General features: G+C 41.1%; 1 protein-coding gene across 3 annotated transcripts in view; it reads left to right on the forward strand.

Moving 5' to 3' along the window:
* Nucleotides 1-24,584, forward strand: part of nek1 (NIMA-related kinase 1) — a 173,904-nt gene that overhangs the window by 135,152 nt on the left and 14,168 nt on the right. For all 3 annotated transcript variants that reach the window (XM_059974106.1, XM_059974108.1, XM_059974107.1), the window contains 5 exons: nucleotides 1,043-1,143; nucleotides 4,255-4,472; nucleotides 5,771-5,919; nucleotides 8,725-8,966; nucleotides 24,314-24,447. In XM_059974106.1, coding sequence (XP_059830089.1) covers nucleotides 1,043-1,143; nucleotides 4,255-4,472; nucleotides 5,771-5,919; nucleotides 8,725-8,966; nucleotides 24,314-24,447 — 844 coding nt within the window. The remainder of the gene's footprint in view (nucleotides 1-1,042; nucleotides 1,144-4,254; nucleotides 4,473-5,770; nucleotides 5,920-8,724; nucleotides 8,967-24,313; nucleotides 24,448-24,584) is intronic.

Raw genomic sequence — 24,584 nt, forward strand, 5'->3', positions numbered from 1 at the left:
TCTCAGATAGTCTCACTCATCACCTGCCAGCATGTTTAACTTCTTATTTCAGCTTCTTCCCCTTTTTCAATCCTGATGAACATTGTCAACTCAAAACATTGACTGTTTAGTCTCTGCCCTAGATGCTGACTGACTTGCTGAGTTCCTCCAGCATTTCTGTATTATAATATGACTGTATCAGAAGAAATGTTTCCATGCAGAATTGACTCGTGCATGGATAGATGACCATAGAGTATATCCTGAGATTGTAATGGCTAGTACTAGTGAGTGGGGGCAGGGGGGAATGTGAAAGAGGTGTCACTACCACACAGAAACTGGTCCTTCAACCTATCTAAATTGTGCCAAATTGTTATTCTGCCTAGTCCCATCAACCCTCACCTGGACCATAGTCCTCCATCCTTTTACTTTATCCAAATTTCACTTAAATTTTGAAATCAAGCTTGCGTGCACCTCTTCAGCTGGGAGCCCATTCCACACTCACACCAGCTTCTGAGTGATCTTCCCTTCAGCTACAATTTCCATTAATAGTCTCACCCAGCCTCAAAAAGAAAAAGCCTGCTTGCATTTACCTATTTTACCAATCAAAATGTTGTATAACCCTCATAATGTGCATGTCTTTTTTTTACACAATAATGGGGGCTTGGAATGTATTGTCAGAGATGGAGATAGAGACAGATAACACATGAGCATTTAAAGACTTTTAAATAGGCATGTCAATGTGCTAAGAAGGGTGGGATATGGTAAATGTCCAGTGAAGAGGGACTAGGTTTAATTAGTTTGGCATAACATTATGGGCTGAAGACTCTGTCCTGTGCAGTATTGTTTTCATGTTCTAGAAGTTCCTGCCTGAAAGCATCAACTTGTTTTAGTCCAGTTTCTTTCTCTTGAAGGTGAAATGAATTTGAGATGCAACATTTATTTATTAATTGGTCATTTTGCAATAGAGGGCAGAATTTAAGGGATTTGTCTTCCACTTGTGTCAGTGTTAACCATCTATCATTATATACTCCACCTTGTGTAACTCTACTTTCTCCCCTTACAGACCACTAGATGGTGCTGTTGCACAAGCCGAAAGGACGCAGCAGCATGACATAGTCACTGAGGAAAAGCTGATTGAATCAACAGATTCCAAAGTGAATGCTGGTCAGTTTGAATTGCTGTTTTCTTCACGCTCTGCAACTTTTTTTTGTTCCACTTTACTTGAATCTCTTAACAGTTTCAGAAACTTTGCTATTCTGATACAGTTTGTTCTTTTGTTAGGTATCCAAGACATGGGGCAAAAAATTTGCAAAATAATTAGGTTCCATTCTAATGTAAGACCTTAAGACATTGGAGCAGAATTAGGCTATTCATTGAGTCTGGTCTGCCATTCGGTGATGGCTGATTTAATATGGGCTGAGTTTATTCACCTTAGTAAAAGTCAAGGGAGAACCTGTGTCCAAAGTTATGAGTTCAATGGTCGATAGAGACTATAAGACCCTAAGACATAGGAGCAGAGTTAGGACATTCAGACCATCAAATCTGCTCCACTATCAGGGCTGATTTATGATCCCTCTCAATCCCATTCTCCTGTTTTCTCCTCAAAGTTTGACACTCTGACTAATCAAGAACCTATCAAACTCTGTTTTACTCAATGACTTGGCCTCCAGAGCCACAGGCTATTAATTCACCACCCCCTGGCTAAAGTAATTTCGCCTCATCTCCATTCTACTCTGAGGCTGTGATTTCTGCTCCTAGATTCATCAATTATAGGAAACATCCTCTCCACGTCCATTCATCTGGGCCTTTCAATATTCAATAGGTTTTGCTGAGATCCACCTTATTCTTCTCAGAGTAGAAATGTTCCCAGGAGCTGAGGTGTCTGTAACTGGAGGGCACATGATTAAGGGAAGGGATTTAAAGAGGCTTTAGGTAAAAGAAAATTTACCTCTAGGGTGATTGAAATCAAGAATGCACTGCTTGAGCAGGGGTGGAGGCAGGGACTCACACTTCAGAAATGTTCAAGTGAACGTCAGGCAGTAGGTACAGAAGTTTCAGTACAGGCAATACCAAGGTAAAGGTAGCTTTTAATCTGCTATTACATGAAGATTTTGAATGGGCCTGTGGGCAATAAAGATGAGCTCTCAATCTCTACCCTGTTAAACACCCTTTCATTTTACCTGTCTGCTGCACTGTTCAGTAAATGTAACACTGTTTTCTGCATTCTGTTATGCTTTATTTTCATATTGTTGTGATGTATGTACCATGATTTGTCTGGATAGCACGAGAACAAAGTTTTGCACTGTATCTCAGAACGTGTGATAACAATAAACTGAATACACTTGAAATGTAATGAGATCAGGTGGTAGAAAATGGGATTGGTTAGATCGTTACTTAATTGCTAGAATCGACACGGTACAACAAAAAGCCTTTTTCAATGCTGTATGATTCCATAATGTAATTATTTTTACCTTTTGTTGAATTATTTAACCTTGTCAGCTCAGTAACTTGGACAAATATTTTCCTTTGGAATCTCATTCTGTGATTCCTTCTTGATTGATTACTAAACAGAGACTCAACCAACTTTAAATCTTGTAAGTTTAAAAAGAGATTTCCATAACCAGTTTTTAGTTTTTTTAATTTAAAGTTTATGTAACCCCCTGGGTCGCCTCAGGCTGGCGCAGCTCGTTTCGTCTAGGGGAGCAGCCTTCGGCCCCGCCAAACTGGGTAATCAGCTGGTGTGGATGCTGTGTGATGTCCCCGCCTTGCCCACAAACAGACAGTACACCATATGCGATTAAATGAGTATAATTTATAAAGGTTACTATAACTAAGTGATTAATAACGATACAGTATATATGAAGAGAAAATTAAAGAAAAGGCGCCAAACTTATCAAAGTCCAAACCACTTCGTGCACAGCCGTTGGAGCTCAATTACTGAAGTCTTCTGGCCACCATTCGATCCCCTCCGAACTCCTCGACTCGCAGCTCAGGACCCTCCGAACTCCTCGACTCTCCAAACAGCTCAGGACCCTCCGAACTCCTCGACTCTCCAAACAGCTCAGGACCCTCCGAACTCCTCGACTCTCCAAACAGCTCAGGACCCTCCGAGTGGTCAACCAAGCACATCTAGCTTCATCCCCCCCCCCCTCGGAGAATCTCCCGGCCTCGGACCCCCCTTTGGGGTCTGATCCTCGCTCAGCTTAGAGCATTGCGTCCTCTCTCTTGACCCCCTCGCGCCGATCTCCCCAAAAGCCCGTCAACAAAAGCTTACAGACTCAGAAGAAAGAACATTAATCCCCATTTGGTTTACAAAGGAATACCATTCTCGTTATCAGTAAATTAGCATTCCTGCTAGTTAACAAAAGGAAACCCTTTCCCAACAGTAACAAAGAAAAAAAAGAAACCCCCTTTACACACTTCCTCCACCAAATAAAAGTCATGTCCTCATGACTACTAAATAACTCGCCACCTTTCCTGCCAACACACCGTAACCCAAGCACAAACAGTGACATCTCCTCCCCACACAGTAACCCTCACGCCCTGTTCCTCAGGCGCTACTTAGGCCAACTATCTGGGAGTTCCCTAACCCTTCTGAGGCTTCCGTACCCCCTCACCTAAACCCTTCAGGCTCGGACACAACTGGGGATACCTTGGGCCCACTACCAACTCCTCTCTCAACCTCTCACTCATGCCCCACACTGCACAGAGCTAACCCTCCCCGCTACACCTGACTCAATGGGAGAAGGGCCAAAGGTCTCTTCCTCAATTGAGGGAAAGTCAGCAAAAGGCGCCAACTTATCAAAGTTCAGTCTATTTAGTGCACTCGTTGGAGCTCAATCAACGAACCAATCGACCCATCCGGCCGTCGCACCTCGGACCACCCCGGTGGTCTTACGAGCAGTCCAGCACACGTCCACCTTCCTCAGCGTCTTCCTCGGCCTCTCCCAAAAAACCCGCAAAAACCACTCCCCCAAGTTCCCAGCATCACAAGACACAATGACATTCCCCATTGATTAACAAATGAATACAATTACCATATCAGCCATTCTAAAGTGAAACAACGGCGAGAGAAACACTTATCCGACAAAGAAACATTCCTACTTGTAACAAACCAAAGAGGCCATTTTGAGTAACATACTTTAAATCTTGTAAGTTTAAAAAGAGATTTCCATAACCAGTTTTTAGTTTTTTTTAATTTAAAGTTTACTTCTATTAATACAACTGGGCATATTGTCATCTTGTGTATTCAGATCTACCTTTTTTGTCAAACAGAGGGATGTGCTGTTGAGGCTCCACCGAGTGAACCATTTTTCCAGAAGTTACCACCTTTACAGGACAGAGCTGCAGCCATGTTGTCAAGAGAATCTTCCCAGGAAGAAACAGCAGGATCTAAACCATTGTCCTGGTCTTTATCTCCAGCAAATTCCAAAGGCAAACAGTCTCTGTTGATTGGGTTATCAACTGGATTGTTTGATGCATACAATCCAAAGGTATAGAAATCCTATGCTGTTGTGCATAAAGGAATTGATGGTAGCTGTCAGGGAAGTGTCAAGGAAACAATGGGCTCAGTATATGCCAATTGGAACATACAGCATTTTTCAATAAAGAGCAGAGACCACTACTGACCAGACATTTTATGATCCATACTGGATGCATGAAGAGGCAGTGCAGTATCCAGTTCCTTGTATCATTTTATCAGAGGAGCTAGATAAACCAGAAATAAACCTTGTTGACTGTAGATGCTTTCTGAATATCATACTTCCATTCTTTGTACAGCTTTTGGCAACCTGAGTACAGTGATTAGTTGACAGGTTAATGGTTTTCTCAGTGGGATGTTGGCGAGAAGATTATCTAATTGGGGAAAGCACTGAGTTGTTTCTGATTAGATTTGTCTGCACTTGCTCATCTCATCATTTATTCCAGAAGTGTTTGTTGATCCTAATCCTGTTAAATGGTTTAGATATAGAGCAGCCTTGTGGACTGAGTTCAGGAACAAAGCTGTTCCGAATTGGAAATGGGGAACAGTCTGAAAAGGATTTCAAATGATAAGGGAAATGCAATTAAAAGTAATTTTGTTTACTGTAAAGACTGGCTTATCTGCACATGCCTCTACTTAGACTGTAGTTTCATTGAAGTGAATGGTAAATTTATCCATTTCATCGTCCGTTGTATCTCAGCCCCGTATGTGACCTATTCCTCTTTGTGGCACATTGTGTAGCTAGTGTTCTCAGCAGTCTAAGTGGGTGAGTATTTTTAAAAGTAGTGCTCACACTTGGACCTGTTCGGTTCAGTGGCTATGGGATTGCAGTGTATCACAAGGTCATCAGGGAGACACAGTTGGTAAATATAAAGTAGTCTTTCATGAGGCATCCTCTGAAGGAAGAGGCCTGTTCAACCCAAGATTGCATGACATTTTGTATGCTAAAGGACAATTTTATATTTACGATGTATCTACAATTCTTCCTTTGAACTACATATAATCTTAACACTTCCTCTTTCTCACCCACACTCCAGACATCCAAAATGAATGTTAATCAGCATTATCTGGTTTTTCAATTAACTCCTGTTCATAGTTTTAGGAATCTGTTGTCCAGAGCTGTATTTTAAATTCAATCTACAGTCCACGTTTAAGTCTAATTATTGGTTGCTGAAGTTAATGTTTTGCTGTATACCCCAAAACCAAAATATGCCCTAACAGGCGAAATTCATCGCTTAAGATCACTATTTTGGAAAGGGATTCCTATTTCAAATGTCTAGCTTAGGTTAAATACATGTTTTTCCTCTACAGATGCTGAGGACCTGCTCACTCCCTGACCTCAATAAAATGTTCAAGACGTACATGGATGACAGTGCACCAGATGCCCCTGAAGATAATCTTGAACTGGATGATATCGAAGATGAGCCCATCAAGGATGAGTATCACTCAGATTCAGACACGTGCGTTATGTTTTTTATTAAATTCTTCACCTTGGAATATTGTTAGAGACTCCTACTTCAAATGTCTAGATTAGGTTGAAAGTAAGAGAAACAGAAATGATTTAGTTCAATTCAGCTTTGAGTTTGATGCAAACGTTATGGAGAAAACAAAAGAGCCTGTTCCTGTTCTGTACTGTAGTCATTTTAACCTTACATCAAATATCACCATTGAGTGCTGTGCTTAGTTTTAAGTTGAGTATTGCTGTAACTTTTTTGAAAATATTTCCAAAGTTATTTCTTGATCCATGGTTGAATCCAAAGACATGCATTAAATCCATCGACTTGTTACTACTTGCTGCAATCCCTCCCTGTTATTCCTATGCAATTTTAAATTACAACAGCTGCTGTTATGGGGCACACATGTTACATATGTTAGAGCTATAGTTGAAAAGCAGAACAACTCAGCCCACTTAAGCTCCTCCTGGGCCTCTCCTACTCTTCATCTATCATCCTTCTCCTTCAAAGGCCTACTTAACTCCTTACTGTACATATTGTAGTGACCTCCATATTTTGACCATTCTAATAGCCAGTTTTATGTCTTCACTCTCCCTCCTGAAAAATATTGACTTCACTGTCAAAAATTTTACCTGTTTGGTTTATATATGGAATGCAATTAAATGAATAAAAAATGTTTAGGATTGAAGCCATTAAATTCCATCGCCATCATAAAAAACCCCTCCAATAGACTTTCACTCTGTACCCCTGCCTCCCCAGAACTAACTGAAACTGAACTAGGCTGCAGAATGTTCGGGTCATAAAGTGCCATCTCTGTAATTTCACACATTGCCTTTCCTGCCCAGAGATAGCTGCTTCTGAAAGGCTCATCATATCTTTTCCTCGAGCCGTGTTTAGTCTAAGGCACAGATTCCTCTTGCTGTGCTTTCATGGGGATCCCATACTAGGGTCCATTAGCACTGGAGAATTGCAACAAGTTTGCACTCCACTGTAGAGTTGAACAGCAGAGACTTACGACAGATTCACTGTTTGCAAATTCAGATATGCCTGCACTAAAGTCATTCATGTGATATTGCTGGCTTTTAGCCAGCTTGATGCAGGCTAAAAGTCTAATTTTAAAATCTTCTTCCTAGTTTTTAAACATCTAATATTTTACTCATCCTAATCTCTGTAATCACCAATCCTGTAACGGATCACATAGAAAAATAATTCAATGTCCTGTTCACAAAATTCAGATTAAAAATCCAATTAGATAATTACTGCCCATCATTAATAGTGGTAGAAATATTGACAGATGGTCCAACTCTCCAATAACCTGCTCACTATTTCCAGAATTGCTGGGCTGCAGAATTTGTCATAGCCTTGGTCTAAACAAGGACCAAAGAACTGAATTGCAGAGATAGGTGAGAGTGACTACCCTTGATATCAAGACTTGGGCATTAAGGGGAAAAAAAATCTCCAACATTTGGAGATTTTCCTCCATGTATGAGGGTAGTTATCATTGTTGGCAAGCAATCATTGCAATCCTGTGATGTCGCTGTAGGAGTTCCTTGGATAATATCCTAGGCCAAACCATTTTTTAACTTTTCAGTCATGATCCACCTTCCTTCCATCATGAGGTAAAAAATGATGATTGCACCCTGTTAATTCCATTTCAATTCCTTAATAATACATTCTTGCCAGTAGCATAATCCAGACAACGTGAGCTGATAAATGGGAAGCTCCCTAACCAACAGCATTGTTGGGGTTGCCTCAACAGAAGCCATTTGAGAACCCTACTCAACCTCGGCTAAGTGAGGATGACAAATGCTAACTTATGCCAGCAATATAAGCATCCTGCAAAATGAATAAATTAACTCCATCTAGTCCAAGCCTTGTGAATAACTCCCAATTTTATAGGATTGCCATGGACAGCTATATGTTCAACAACTAAGGCTTTGAACTCTTGTATTCCTTTTTAAATGTGTAAAACGACTGATAAGTAGTTAAGTGTTCACATTTTAAGTGTGTGCTGAATTAGGAGAAAGAAAAATGAAATGAGCAGAAGAAAAGATATGTGGAAGGAAGGGCTGATGAAGTAACAAGATTCAAGATTTATTATTGTCATTAATCAATTTACAAGTATAAAGAATAACTGAATGATTGTTACTCAGGATCCAATGTAGCATAAGCCTAAAGAAAGCAATAAACAGGAAAATAAAATTAGCTTGTATGTACATAAAGTGGCACTAGGTACAGAAGTATTTGTACTTCAGGTGACTGACAGAAAATAATAAATGTGTAGTGAGGTGGAAGTGTTAATCAATCTGATGGCTGGGCAAAGTAACTTTTTAAGGCGAGTGCCCATGGTGTGGATATTGCATAGCGTCTTCCCTGATGAAAGTGAGGCACAGTCCTTGACCATGGTAGGTCGGATCCTTTGTAATATTGCTGGCCTTTATCTGGCATGGTGGTGTGTATTTATGACCTTAATGGGACAAGGAAAGGAACAAAAGGTTGCTGGTACAAAAGGGATGGCAGTTGCTAAAGGGATAATCAATTAGGGTTTTAGAAGGGAGTCAATGATAATTAAGTCTCTGCAAGCATCTGGTCTCGGAATACTGAGAGATTGGTATCAGACAGGCAAGTTCATGTCCTATGTTGAAGTTGGAGGATTATAATGCCTATTTGAAAGATGAGGTACTGATGCCCAAACTCTTGTCAAGCTTCATTGGAAAAGTGCATCTGACGATGCAACCAAGGAAATATTTTTGTCGTGATCCTAAAGTTAACTGCTGCATTGTGATCACTTTAATTATTTGTGTCTTGCAGCATGTTTGGTGAGGCCGATGCAGATGATTTGCAGGAGCTTCAGGCATCTATGGAGCGTCTGTTACACGAGCAGCCCAGTGAAGGGTTCAGTGAAGAGGAAGAGGAAGTGGCTTCCAATTCAAGTCCTCCTGAAGAAAGTGTTTATAACGTGGAGTCCTCAGTGAATGGAGTTGAGGGGGAAGAAGATGAAAATCCAGCAAGTAGCAGTGACCAAAGCGCAATTCATGAAGAATGGCATTCAGGTTATTTTTGCTGTGTTCTTTTATGTCAGTACATGCAAGTGGTAAATACAATGTCCAATACTATAGTTAATTGAGTAGCTATTTAACTGAATGCTATGGATTTTCACCATGTTTTATATAATATTTTCAAGTTGGTGGCGAAGATCATTAATTTGCATTAAGGCAAGTATTTCCCATTTGACTGAAAAGATAATGGCAGATGACTGGAGGCCCACAACTAGTGGTGTTCACCAGAGCTAGATTCTATTTGTGATCTACAGTATATCAATAATTTGGATTTGTATACACGGTATGATGTGCAAGTCTGTAGATGACACCAAAATAGGTCCTGTCATTGACAGTGAAGATGGTTATCCAGATTTTCAAAGGGATGTTGATCAGCTGGGTAGGTGGGCCAAGGAATGGCAAATAGAGTTTAACTCAGAAAAATGTAGGATATTGTATTTTGAGATGACAAATGAGGAGAGGACTTTCACAGTAGAGGAGTGTTGTAGAACAAAGGGATTGTGTGGCAACACCTGTGGGCTGCCCCCACACATTCTCGGGTGTGTTGGTTTTAAATGCAAAAGGAGCATGTCCGTGTGATAAATCTGAATTTAGGAATATGACTACATGGTTCCTTGAAAGTGGTACCACAGGTAGACAGGGTGGTGAAGAAGGCTTTTGACATACTAGCCTTCAGTCAGGGCATTGAGTATGGAAGTTGAGATGTCTTGTTGCAGTTGAACTGTAAGTGAGATCACATTTGGAATATTGTATTCAATTTTGGTTGGCCTGCTACATACCTACCTGCATTCTTTCCATCAATTTATGTGTGAGAGAGTATAAATTGAAGTTATTTGGGAAAACAAGGAAGAGGGGAAATAGGATTTATCAGATTACTTTGGAAGTCTCCATGGACTCTAATGAATTCATTACTTCTGGGTGCTGTCAGTCAGTTAACTTCAAATTGATCACATTATATATCATCTTCAGTGTCTTTGGGCATTCCCTTCTAGCATGTTCCATGTTTTTCTTACAGCCTACATTGACACCTAGCATTCACTCATCAGCAAATTTAGATATATATGATTCACCTCATTAAAGTTACTAATATAGAATTGAGTATTTGGTGTCCCATCACCAAACTGTGTGGCTATCCCTGCCCAGCTGAACAACATGAAAGTAATCGGTTTGCTATTTTCTCAATTCATCAACTAATCCTCAATCTATACTATACCAAAAGATGTTGTTTACGAATTTTAATAATCTTTTGTTATGCCTTACTGAAGATCTCCTAAAAGTACAAATGCACAATATCCACGGGTTACAACCTCAGAATCAAAGCTAAGTTGTCTCTTTTATAATAATGGCATCATTTTCATGGTCTCACCCTAACCTTTCCCTCTCCACTGACACTACCAGCCACCCTCCCCCCTCTAATCCCATCTCTCATCCGTGCCGGGTCTTTACCATTCCCCCCGACCTTCAACTCTCTGAGGCAGAGTGCTCTGTCCTCAGTAAGGGCCTCAGCTTTGTCCCCCTTCGCCCACACCTTAGTGAGTTCCGCGTACGCCATGACGCTGAACTCTTCTTCCGCCGACTCCGTCTCCGAGCTTACTTCTTTGACAAGGACTCTCCTACCCCCACCGATGACCCCTTCTCCCGTCTTCAACCCTCCTGCTCTTCATGGACACCCTGTTCTGGATCTCTTTATTGCTAATTGCCGACGGGACATCAACCGTCTCGACTTCACTACACCCTGTTCCAATTCCAACCTAACTCCTTCTGAACGCTCTGCTCTCCGCTCCCTCTGCACCAATCCCAACCTCACTATAAAACCTGTTGATAACGGGGGAGCTGTTGTCTGGCGTACTGACCTCTACCTGGCCGAGGCACAGCGACAACTCTCTGATACCTCCTCTTATTTACCCCTTGATCATGACCCCACTAAGGAGCACTAGGCCATTGTCTTCTATATCATCACCAATCTTATCAGCTCTGGGGATCTCCCATCCACTGCCACCAACCTTATAGTTCCCACACCCCACACTTCCCATTTCTACCTCCTACCCAAGATCCACAAGCTGCCTGTCCAGGTAGACCTATTGTCTCAGCTTGCTCCTGCCCCACCAAACTCATTGCTGCATACCTTGACACTGTCTTATCCCCCCTTGTTCAATCTCTTCCCACCTATGTTCGTGACACTTCTCATGCTTTGAATTTTTTCAATGATTTTAAGTTCCCTGGCCCCCACCACCTTATTTTCACCATGGATGTCCAGTCCCTATATACCTCCATCTCCCACCCGGACGGTCTCAAAGCTCTTCGCTTCTTTTTGGATTCCAGACCTAACTAATTCCCCTCTACCACCACTCTCCTCCGTCTAGCGGAATTAGTTTTTACTCTCAATAATTTCTCCTTTGGCTCCTCCCACTTCCTCCAAACCAAGGGTGTAGCCATGGGCACCCATATGGGTCCCAGTTATGCCTGCCTTTTTGTTGGCTTTGTGGAACAGTCCATGTTGCAAGCCTATACGGGTATCCGTCCCCCCTCTTTTCCTTCGCTACATCAACGACTGCATTGGTGCTGCCTCCTGCACGCAATGCTGAGCTCGTTGACTTCATTAACTTTGCCTCCAACTTTCACCCTGCCCTCAAATTTACCTGGTCCATTTTCCGACATCTCCCTCCCCTTTCTTGATCTTTCTGTCTCCATCTCTGGAGACAGCTTATCTAATGATATCTACTATAAGCCTATACAGACTCTCACAGCTACCTGGACTATTCCTCTTCCCACCCTGTCTCTTGCAAAAATGCTATCCCCTTCTCACAATTCCTCCGTCTCCACCGCATCTACTCTCAGGATGAGGCTTTTCATTCTAGGACGAAGCAGATATCTTCCTTTTTTAAACAAAGGGGCTTCCCTTCTTCCATCATCAACTCTGCTCTCAAACACATCTGCCCTCACCCCATCCACCTGCCACCCTACTCGGGATAGGGTTCCCCTTGTCCTCACCTACCACCCCACCAATCTCCAGGTCCAACGTATAATTCTCCGTAATTTCCGTCACCTCCAACGGGATCCCACTACCAAGCACATCTTTCCTTCCCCTCCCCCCCTTCTGCTTTCCGCAGGGATCGCTCCCTACGCGACTCCCTTGTCCACTCGTCCCCCCCATCCCTTCCCACCGATCTCCCTCCTGGCACTTATCCTTGTAAGTGGAACAAGTGCTACACCTGTCCTTACACTTCCTTCCTCACCACCGTTCAGGGCCCCAGACAGTCCTTCCAGATGAGGCAACACTTCACCTGTGAGTCGACTGGTGTGGTATACTGGGTCTGGTGCTCCCAGTGTGGCCTTTTATATATTGGTGAGACCCGACGCAGACTGGGAGACCGTTTTGCTGAACACCTACGCACGGTCCGCCAGAGAAAGCAGATCTTCCAGTGGCCACACATTTTAATTCCACGTCCCATTCCCATTCTGATATGACTATCCATGGCCTCCTCTATTATCAAAATGAATCCAAACTCAGGTTGGAGGAACAACACCTTATATACTGGCTGGGTAGCCTCCAACCTGATGGCATGAACATTGACTTCTCTTACTTCCATTAATGCCCCTCCTCCCCTTCTTATCCCATCCCTGACATATTTAGTTGTTTGTTCTCCATCTCCCGGTGCTTCCCCCCTCCCTCTTTCTTTCTCCCGAGGCCTCCCGTCCCATGATCCTTTCCCTTCTCCAGTTCTGTATCACTTTTGCCAATCACCTTTCCAGCTCTTAGCTTCATCCCACCCCCTCCAGTCTTCTCCTATCATTTCGCATTTCCCCCTCCCCCCACTACTTTCAAATCTCTTACTATCTTTCCTTTCAGTTAGTCCTGACGAAGGGTCTCGGCCCAAAACGTCGACAGCGCTTCTCCCTATAGATGCTGACTGGCCTGCTGTGTTCCACCAGCATTTTGTGTGTGTTGTTTGAATTTCCAGCATCTGCAGATTTCCTCCTGTTTGATCATTTTCATGGTGCTCTATTAACAATTCCTTATTAAATTATCTCAGCCAATTTCAATACTAACAAAATGCCAGTCAAATGTTGATAATTCCTGCAGTGTGGGAAATTTAACTTGTGGATGGGGTAATTAGGTTCAGGATATTCTCTGTCAGGCATTAGGGTGTTACCATGTTCTTGCTAAAGTTCTAAAATCTGGCACAAACCAATTTTAGTCACAAACTGACAACCTCAGCAGCCTTGTCTGGTGACGCGAGGTATCTCAGGGGGCTCAGAAATGACATAACCTTGAAATCTTCAAAAAAGAAAAGAAGCAGATCCCTCTCAACCCCATTCTCCTGCCTTCTCTCTATCACCCTTGACACCATAGCTAATTAAGAACCTATCAGTCTCTGCTTTAAATATACCCAATGACTTGGCCTCCAAAGTCATCTGTGGCATTGAATTCCACAGGTTCACCACCCTCTGGCAAAAGAAATTCCCCCTCATCTCTGTTCTAAAGGGATTTCTTGTATTCTGTGGATGTGCCCACTAGTCCTAGACTCTCCCACTATAGGAAACATCCTCTCACTGTCCCCCCTATCTAAGCTTTTCAGTATTCTTTCGGTTTCAATGAGGTCCTCCTTCACTTCTGAACTCAAGCCAAATATCACCCTTCTGATGTTTGGCTGTTTACAGCTTTTTCTTGAATCAGGAATCTGGCATACATGTCATGATCTTAACAATTGTATCCAGGACAGATTTAAACTCAAAGGTTCATTTATTATCAAAGTATGTATGTATGTATACAACTCTGAGATTCTTCTTCTCCAGATAGCCACGAAACAAAGAAAAAGTCAGTTCAGAGAGAAACTCAATGCAAACTAGTGTTAAGTAAGGGTGCTTCATCCCCCGCCCCCCCCCCCCCCACCATTCTTCTCTTATCGTTTTTTTGTTGTTGTTCAGCACTTTGTCGTCATAAGGTTCCAACCGGAGTGAAGCTGATCTGCAGGACTATCCAGAAAATCTGCTCATCTGCCACCACCAATATTCTGAGCGTGTCAGATTGATGTAGTTCCATGCTATGAATGAATGCACCATGGCTTGACATAGCAACCGCTCTGTGCTTGACTACAAGAAATTGCAGAGACACAGCTTCACACATCACAGAAACCAGCTTCCCCTCTGTGGGCTCTGTCTGTTACCTTGGTAAAGTGACTAGCATAATGAAAGACCCCACCCATTCTAGAGACATTCTGTCTTTTCCCCACTTCCCATCAGGCAGAAGATACAAAACCCTGAAAGCACATAATACCAAGCCTAGGAACAGCTTCTATCCCACTGTTATAACGCTATTGATAGTCCCCTGTTATGATAAAATGTACTCACAATCTACCTTGTTATGACCTTGCACCTTGTTGTCTACCTGTACTGCACTTTCTCAGTAGCTGTTATGCACTTTGTTATTGTTTTACCTTGTTCTACCTCAATGCACTGTGTAATGAATTGATCTTTATGAATGTTTTTTCACTGTACCTTGGCACATCTGATAACAAGCCAATTACTATAAATCCAGTTGCTAAGTTCAGCTTCCCTGATGGTTGACAATTTTCTGAATTCCTCTTTCAGCATCAGAATCAGGTTTATTATCACCGGCATGTGACGTGAAATTTGTTAACTTAGCAGTAGCAATTCAATACAATACATAATCTAGCTGAGAAAAAAGATGATAAAATAAAAATAATAATAAACAAGTAAATCAATTACAGTATACATATATTGAATAGTTTTTTAAAAATGTGCAAAATCAGAAATACTGTATTTTTTTTTAAGTGGAGTAGTGTCCAAAGATTCAATGTCCATTTAGGAATTGGATGGCAGAGGGGAAGAAGCTGTTCCTGAGTTGCTGAGTGTGTGCCTTCAGGCTTCTGTACCTCCTACCTGATGGTAACAGTGAGAAAAGGGCATGCCCTGGGTGCTGGAGGTCCTTAATAATGGACACTGCCTTTCTGAGACACAGCTTCCTGAAGGTGTCCTGGATAATTTGTAGGCTCGTAGCCAAGATGGAGCTGACTATATTTACAACCTTCTGCAGCTTCTTTCGGTCCTGTGCAATAGTGCCCCCCCCCCACCCACCAATACCAGACAGTGATGCAGCCTGTCAAAATTCTCTCCACGGTATAACTATAGAAGTTTTTGAGTGTATGTGTTGACATGTGAACTCCCTTTAAACTCCTAGTAACATATAGCTGCTGTGTTGCTTTTTTGATAACTGCATCAATATGTTGGGACCTGGTTAGATCCTCAGAAATCTTGACACCCAGGAACTTGAAACTGCTCACTCTCTCCACTTCTGATCCCTCTATGAGGATTGGTATGTGCTCCTTCATCTTGTCCTTCCTGAAATCCACGATCAGCTCTTTCATCTCAATGACATTGAGTGCCAGGTTGTTGCTATGACACCACTCCACTGGTTGGCATATCTCACTCCTGTACGCCCTCTCGTCACCACCTGAGATTCTACCAACAATGGGTCGTACTGTCAGCAAATTTATAGATGGTATTTGAGCTATGCCCAGCCACACAGTCATGTGTATACAGAGAGTAGAGCAGTGGGCTAAACACACACCTCTGAGGTGCACCAGTGTTGATGATCAGTGAGGAGGAGATGTTATCATCAACCTGCACAGATTGTGGTCTTCTTGTTGGGAAGTTGAGAATCCAGAGGGAGATACAGAGGCCCAGGTTCTGCAACATCTCAATCAGGATTGTGGGACCGATGGTCATTCCCACAAATTGCGATTCCCAGTTTCCATCTATTTCGGGCATGTTGCTGATACGTGGAAACCAGTGGATGATGCATGTTTCATTTATTTGCCGATCTGTTTTCATTGTTTATTACCTCAACTCACTTTCTGTTAACTCTTTACTTAAATGTCTATAGACATTCTTTCCACCTGCTTTCAGTATTTGTAGCTAGGTATATCTTGTGCTTTGGCTTACAATGCCCTATTAGTCTTTTAGTCATTCTTTGATTTTTTTTGTTTATATTTCTCTACTCTTCTGCTTAGCTGCTAGATTCTACACACCTATATGCTTTTTCATTAACTCTGAAGTTATAGTATGCTTTTTTAGTTGACCACAAAAATTCCTCTTGGATTTTTTTTCTTTCAGCTTGGAATGTGTCCTTTTTATTCTGAAAGAAACTTTTAAATAAAGTCTGCCACTACACTTTGGCTGATTGATGCCTTAAGCAAATTTACCAGTCTAGTTACACCAGCTCTGCTCTCATGCCCTCATTAAAATGCAAATACTAATGGCCTCTTCATCGTCAACCTGATGGAGTTTGATCATGTTAATCCTACCTCATTGCATAATGCCATATCTAGTTCCGCCTGTTCTTTTTGTTGATACAGAACATTCAGTCCTAAGCAAAAGTTAAAATCACATACCTTTTTCCTTTGTGCTGGTGTGTGGTTGCTGTTAGAGCCTCTTGCACCATTTCCACAAGTTATGAAATACACTGTAGGAAAAAAAATGCCATTAAGCTGGAAAGAGTACCAAGGAGATTTAACCCTGTTAGGGTAGCCTCCAACTTAACGACATGAATATAGATTTTCCTAACTTCCAGTATCTTCTCCTCCCCACCCCCCCTTCTCTTTTTCCAAGGGTTCTGTCTCCCTTGTTTACTCATTCTCGTCACCTGCCTATCACCTCCCTCTGGCGACCCTTCTCCTTCCCTTTCTTCTGTGGTCCACTCGCCTCTCCTGTCAAATTCCTTCTTAGGCCCTTTGCCTTTTCCACCTATCACCTCCTCACTTAAAACACCTCCCCCTTCACCTCACCTGGTTCCATCTCCTTCCCCTAACTCCATCTTGTCCTGGCTACTTCCCCCTTTCTAGCTCTGATGAAGAGTTTTGACCCAAAATGCTGGCTCTTTATTCTTCTCCATAGATGCTGCCTGACCTGCTGAGTTCCTGCAGCATTTTGTACATGTCACTCTGGATTTCCAATATCTGCAGTATATTTTGTGTTCTTAAGTGAAAAAACTTGATTGACATCCTGATTGTGCCTGAAGATTGGGTGTACAATGCCTGTGTGAAGAGGATTAGTTTCCTATTTCCTTCCAATATAGATGGCCATTCAGCTTGAGTCTACGCCAGCTTTCAGAGTAGTCCCGTCAGTCCTATTCACTTCCCCATTTAACTTCCTTGAAACCCAACTCACATGACAGCAAGTTTTCACCATCCCAACTCTTCTGGCAATCTGCAGCAGTCAATTCAGGTCTTTGGGATTTGGGAGGAAGCTACAGCACTGGAAGAAACCCACATGATCACAGCAAGAATATGCAGATTCCATACAGCTCGTATCCAAGATTGGAATCAATCCTGGGCTGCTGAAGCTGTGTGCCAGCAGTTATATCTATTGAACCATTCCGGTAAACTGTACTAACTAATTCAATATTGGTCTTTGTCTGAAAGTGGGACAGGAAGTTCAAACATCTGTGCAATGTTTGGACTCCTAAGTTACTGCATTGGTTTGAACACTGAAAATCAGGAAGCGTATTTTAACTCTGGGTGGGCTGCAAAATAAAAAAAAGATTGCATAACCTGACTTGTATCTTACAAGGTTATCTTGCTGAAGTTCATAAAATAAGTGATTTGTGAACAATAGCTGTTTCCTTTGGCAAAATTGTCAATGGCTCAGATTTAATCTATCTTAGAGTAATTCAGGAAGCAACTTTTCATCTAGAAAACTATGCATAAGGTTTAATTTATCTTTTCAAGGTTGATTAACATGTATTTGGATAAAGCCTCTCAAATTTCAAAATAAACTTAATATCAAGTACACACATATGTCACTATATGCAATCCTGAGACTAATTTTCTTGTGGGCATTAACAGTAAGTACAAAGAAACTGAATAAAATCAGTGAAAAACTACACACAACAAAGATGACAGACAACTCGTGTTCAAAAGAAGCAAATTGTTCAAATATAAAAAAGGCATATATTGCAGGTGAAAGTTTGTGAGTAAGTGATGTGATGGGGTTGCAGTGTGTTACTGGGAATAGGGAAGAAAATGGTATGGTGATACAGATGTTGGAACAAAATTGTGTCAACCCAATTAGCTATTGAAGATTCAGAAACATGATAAATGGAGTGAGAGAAGATTGTTGAGCTTTCTTCAGTGCAAGACAAATGATTGTAGAATGTTTATTTTGGTTGCCTGTGTGTGTTGGACATCCCAAGCCACTGAGAAATCCACAAAGTGGTGTTTCTATTTGACTAATGCATAATACATACTCTCTTTGCATTCCTCTTGACTAATCCCATGGGAATTGATGCAGCTTATTCGAGTGTACGCTGATTTTTGTCAGGAAGATTGTTGGTCTTCAAACATTTAAAACCACCTCACCAGTAAGCTGCTCCTGCAGGCTGGCTGTTGGCAATATCTTGAATTGAGCTCATTCAGTTGAGGTATCTGACACTGTTAATTCAATCTACCATTTAGTACCATCAACCACGAAAAGGTAAAATGTTGGAAACACACCGGAGAACAAACACAGAGAGGAATAGGTCTATCACATGGCCTAAACATGTTTCTCTCTCCACAAATGCTGTTTGATATGCTGATTATTTCTAGCATATAGATTTCTATGATTTTCTTTTGTCAAGCACTTGTTTTTGCTGTTCATTTTGGTATAATCCTGCAGCCTAGCATAATGTTGAATCCATCATCGTTTAAGTTGCTTGCCTCTGGTTCAACACACAAAATGCTGGAGGAACTCAGCAAGTCAGACGGCATCTATGCAGTGGAATAAGCAGTTGACATATCCAGCCAGGACCCTTCATCAGTACTTGAAAGGAAGGGGTCATGAGCCACAATAAGAAGGTTGGGAGAGAGGAAAGGAGTACAATCTAGGAGGTGGTAGGTAAGACCTTTTCAATTTGACTGCCATGGCCTCCTTTACTGCCACAATGAAGCCCAACTGAGATTGGAGGAACAATGCCTCATATTCCAATTGGATATCCCAAACACAATGGCATGAGCATCAATTTCTCTAACCCCATCTCCCTTCTCTTATTTTCATTCCGATTCTGGTTACTCTTTCTTGTCCATCACCTCTCTCTGGTTCTCCTCCCCCTTCCTTTTCTCCTATAGTCCACTGCAATTTCCTATTAGATTACTTCTTCAACCCTTCCACCTGCACCCTCACAGCTTCTTTCTCCATTACCCCCCCCCCCACAATCTCCCTCCCTCTCATCTGGTTTCATCTATCACCTGCCAGCTTGTACTCTTTCTCCTTCTCTCCACATGCCCCCCCCCCCGCCCCATCTTCTTATTCTGCTTGTTCCTGCTTCTTTTCCAGTCCAGATGAAGGAACTCAGCCTGAATCAGCAATTGTTTATTCCCCTCCATTGATGCTGCCTGACTTGCTGAGTTCCTCCAGTATTATGTGTGTGTTGCTCAAGATTTACAGCAACTGCGGAATCTCTTGTGTCTATGATACTGGTTGAATGTTGCACAACAGCTACAAATAGTGGAGAGGAATTTAGAATGGAGATGAGAGGAATTTTTTTTAACCAGATATTGGTGAGTCTGGAATTCTTTGCCACAGGCAGCTGTGGAGGCCGAGATTTTAAGTATATTTAAGGCAGAGGTTGATAGATTCTTGATTGGTCAGGGCATCAAGGGATATGGGGAGAAGCAGGATTTTGGGGCTGAAAATTGAATCAGCCATGATGAAACAGCATGAGCAGTCTCGATGGGCCAAGTGGCCTAATTCTCCTCCTGGATCTTATGGTCTGAAATCAGATGCTATATTCAGCACTTGAATGAGAATGTAAGAGACACACTGTCAAACTAAACTTACAATTATGATTGGAGCTGAATCACCAATTACCAAGTTTGAGTTCCTTTGTGATGTTATCCTTATTCACGATTTGTTAACAGGTAAGATGAGCTTAGTGTAGAAATTAAGAACTATCTATACAGTGAAGTAATCTTCAGAAAAGATGAACTTGCAAAGTAGCATGACGCTGTAGTGGTAAAGTGAAGGGAGATGGTATGGGATTGTGATGCAATATGGGGTTTAACTCTGTCAACATAAAAAAGAAATACAGAGTATAAATCCAAAGCAAATTGTTCCAGGTTTCATTATCCTTGTGGTTATTTCCCTCTCCCTTCAACATATATTTCCTGTGACTATCTAAGGTCCTATCCTGACTAATGTGGACAGCAGGCGAAGCATGAACAGCTTATCAAGTAGTGGAATGTTTGGCTGAACCAAACTAAGTGTGCAATTAGCCCATTGAAATTAAGTGTCACTGACACTTCATACCATAATTATGTAGATGTGCTTGCACCATTACTGGTCTGGTAATGCGGAGAACTGGACTGATCATTTAGTGAACCAAACTCAAAGTAAATTTATTGATAAAATCATCATATACTTACCTGATAAATTCATTTTGTGCAGGCATTCACAGTAAAACAAAGACATGCAAGAGAATCAATATACAAATTCAACTGTGATAGCTGCGGGAATTTTATTCCAACTTTAATGAAGGAACTTTTAGCAGTAATGTCCTGTTAAGAAAGAAATTCCTGCTCTGTATGATATGTGATTGCAGACCTACACTGGTGTGGTTGACTTTAAAATGCCCTCTGAAATGTCTACACTGTTCAAGGACATTTCGATGTGAGTAATAAATACAGTCTTGCCTTTGAAGCCATCATCTCATGAGTTCTTTAAAGAACCCTACTTGACATCAAGTTTAATGACCAGCAGTTTTAGTAATGTTCCTTGGGTGTAAAAGGGGGCTAAAGACAAAAGAAAGAATTTAAGAGTGGAACAGCCTCTTGGAGCTCTACTTCCTGTCTAGAAAGGTGTTGAACATTAGAGCAAAATAGTCATTGTAACACTTACAGAATAAATCTTTAGAATTAGAAACACATGTAACTTGTGAAAATATTGGCATTGTTGACTTGCAGAGGAATGGCTACAAGCAGAAGATGAGGACGAGTTGAAGTTAAGCTGGTATAACAGGTTTCGTAAAGATAGAGCTGGTAAGTTAGATGTGGTATGAACGTGATGGACCAGGGGACAAATAGGTATGATAATGAAGATGTGTGATCTGCAGAAGTCAGAGACGTAGATTATATAAACAGTGATTTAAACAAAAGCAACATATTGGTTTTTGCCATCATCCCCTTATTAATAGTTAGAACTTCACTGCAAGGAGCTCCCAGAGGAAGGACATTAGAATAAAGTGATGCAGGTGTGACAGCCTTGCCTCAGTTGTCTGTGACCACTTCTAAATAAGTAGCGTAGATAATTATTACATCATTTGTAGTACAAACTGTGTTCTCATAAAAAGTCTGAAACATTAACTGCTTTTCTATCTCCACAGATGGTGCACAATCAGCTAAGAACTTGGTCTTATTTTTTTTCGTCTCTTGGTGCTGCATTGAAAGACTTTATTCTTCAGCATGTCTAAAATGTCTTTCTTGTGGGTACTATTACTTTGGAGTGCACTCAGTATTGTTCTGTTGGTGAATGTGTCAATCAATTTTCACAGGCAGCAATGAACAAATCAAATTACCTTTATTTTTTTGTTATTCTGATTTTTTTTCTCTCTTCTGGAAGGGTGACTGCCCAGTGCAAAGTGGAAGTTACCTGCTGTGACTGGAATGGTGTGATCCAAAGAGGGAAAGGGAGCCTCTGTTTTCAAACCTCATATGAAATTAATTTGGATGAATACTTGAGTCAGGTTGGGTTGGGAGTTGGGGACTGGGAGAGTGGGGGTGGTTTCCACTGCCGCTCGTTGTGTAGTTCTGTTTGATATACCAGCTCAGCCAAGGCTAATAAAATAGCATAATGTTTAAGGTACCAGAGGGAAGTACTTTGGAGCTAGAGAAAATCAAGTGGGGTATGGAGGTCTTGATTCAAGAATCAAGTTTATTTATCACGTGTACATCGAAACATACAGTTAAATGCTTTCCAGGGATGTGCAAGTGTCACCACACATTCCAGTGACAATGTGACATGTTTTATCTTGTAACACACAGATCTAATTGAAAGCTGTTAGATTGTTTAACTGGTTAGGTAATATCCTTCTTCTATTCCTGCTTTCTGCTTTTGATATCCTGCATAGATCTCCATTCAAAAGAACAAGTGACTGAGTTATAAATATATGTAAAACTAACAAAGTGCTTTTATTTTTGTTGAGTCCAGAGAAGTAAGTAAGTTTATCATTAATCGTTTTGGGGTTGCACAAAAACTGAAGCTCGTCCTCAGGGGGCCCTGCTAGGGACATAAAAGTAGGCAGGATCAATTAATACGTCTAAAGGGTAGTAAAAAGTCACCGACTGCAGACCGATTGTCTTTCATTTCTGGTGTCTGACAAGAGTATGCAATCTCTGGTTCTTTACTACCACCTGAACGATTATAAAGAATCAGTTCTCTCCATCTAATTTTGTTTTTTCAGGTTGAATTTATAAGCAAAGTACATATGTCACCATACACTACCCAGAGATTCATTTTCTTGCAAGCATTCACTATAGAACAAAGAAATACAACAGACTCAATGAAAAACCACACACAAAGGTTAACAGACAACCAATATATAAAAGAAAACTATCCGAGTACTGTACAAAATAATAATAAATACTACTGACAACATGAGTAGTAAAGTCAGGTCACTGTTGAGGTGGTTTGGGAGGCTGATGGTTGAGACTTTCTGGAATTTTTAGTGTAGGAACTGTCATCGCTCTTGAGCTCAAGACAAGATGCATCAATTTTTATTGCTCATTGGATCTTGAATATGACAAAGTATATCCTGAGCTTGTTTTATACAGTGCATATTTCCTCTGTTTATGTAACCTTCCTTTACGTCTCAGAGGCCGACTATCTCAAGACACTATGACGTCTCTGATACAATGCAGTGACTACAATTCTGCCCTCCAGGCATTGCTGCATGGAGATATCTCTCACCGGCTTATGAACACAGAACTGAACACATGCATGATCCATAAACTATAAGCAAAACTTTTCCAGAGATCAATAAATCCATAAAATAGATGTCTTGTTGAAGTGCACTATTCTCATTAGCACCAAAACAGGAATAAATAGCTGATTTACAACAGTGGTCAAGAAAGGAGTGAATGGATGCTGTGTACAGCATTTCCTTTGTAACATGAATTGCTGGGGTCAGAGTTGTTTCATATATCTTCAGGCAAGAAGGAAATCTTAAAGGCGATTAAATGTATAGAAGAGAGGCTTTCATGAAGTGGATATTTTAGTGAGAGATTTTGTGGACAGAGGCCTTTTTATTTTGGACTTTGTACAAATTGGTATACAAAATTTTTTAGAGGTATAAGTAGGGTAAATGCAAGCAGGCTTTTTCCACTGAGGTTGAGTGAGACTACAACTCAAGGTCATGGGTTAAGGGTGAAAGATTGACCTCTTTAAGGGCAACACAAGGGGGAACTTCAATCAGGGTAGTGAGGGTACAGAATGAGTGACCAGCAGAAGTGGTGGATTCGGGTTTGATTTCAACATTTAAGAAAAATTTGGATGGGTTCATGGATGGGGAGGGGTATAAGAGTCCAGGTGCAAATCGATGGTTCGGCATGGAGTAAATGGGCCAAAGGGCCTGTTTCTGTACGGAAGTGTGTGACTGTCAGCAAAATTTACTTTTCAATTGATGTACTTTTGCAATATTACTTAGCACTTTTATGTTTTTATTGAAAAATAAATTATTTTGGTTGGAATATATATTTTTACTTTCAGAGCAATAAATTGATTATCCTCCAGTGGCTACTTGTCTGCTCAAAGTGATTGGTAAAAATTAATAAAAGGATTACTTTACAGCTGAAAAACATTGGCCTTCATTATAGAAACAGTTTATTCAGCCACAGTTGTGTTTGTCTATATTACACAGTCACCTCTATTAAACTAAAGAAACAGATCATTCCTAATGTCACCTACAGGATAATAGTTGGAGCTTCACTTATTATCAAACTCTAATCTAGCCCTAATTTGTGTTTTATAATTCTCGGCTATTTCATAACTTCAAAGTGTTGAGCAGATCACTTTTTCCCCCTTTCACTTCCAATCTAACACATCCTTCACTACAGGTACCGTGACATTAACAGCTGTATGCCTGCTGACAGCAGAAATTGCCAAAGTACTAATGAATGAAATTTGCAATGGTTTGTAAAATAATCCCCATGAAATTAAGCTGTCTGCTGTAATTAAGCTACTTTTAAAGATGCAGGAAGAACACTGATCTGAATGTGTTTATGCAGGTGGATGACGTGCTGAGTTTTGTGACTGTTGCCTCAAGCTCTCTGCTTTTGCAATTTGTGCAGATGACAGTGAAGAAGACATTGCGGGTGAAAGTGCAGAGTTTGACAGCGTTTTCAGCCGACTGGAAGAACTGCGAATGACTCTAGAGCAAGAAATGGGCTTTGAAAACTTCATTGAAGCTTACAACAAAGTTAAGGTTGTTAATTCTCAATATTTGCCTTGCTGCAACAAAGCTGAGATGTAGCTTAGGCTTGAGAGTTTGTGCATTGAACATTCACAAAAATAATTCCATAAATGATAATCTCCATAATGTGCACTTTTGATGTCTGTACT

This window comes from Hypanus sabinus, chromosome 7 (genome assembly GCF_030144855.1).
Source record: "Hypanus sabinus isolate sHypSab1 chromosome 7, sHypSab1.hap1, whole genome shotgun sequence".
NCBI classification, from domain to species: Eukaryota; Metazoa; Chordata; class Chondrichthyes; order Myliobatiformes; family Dasyatidae; genus Hypanus; species Hypanus sabinus.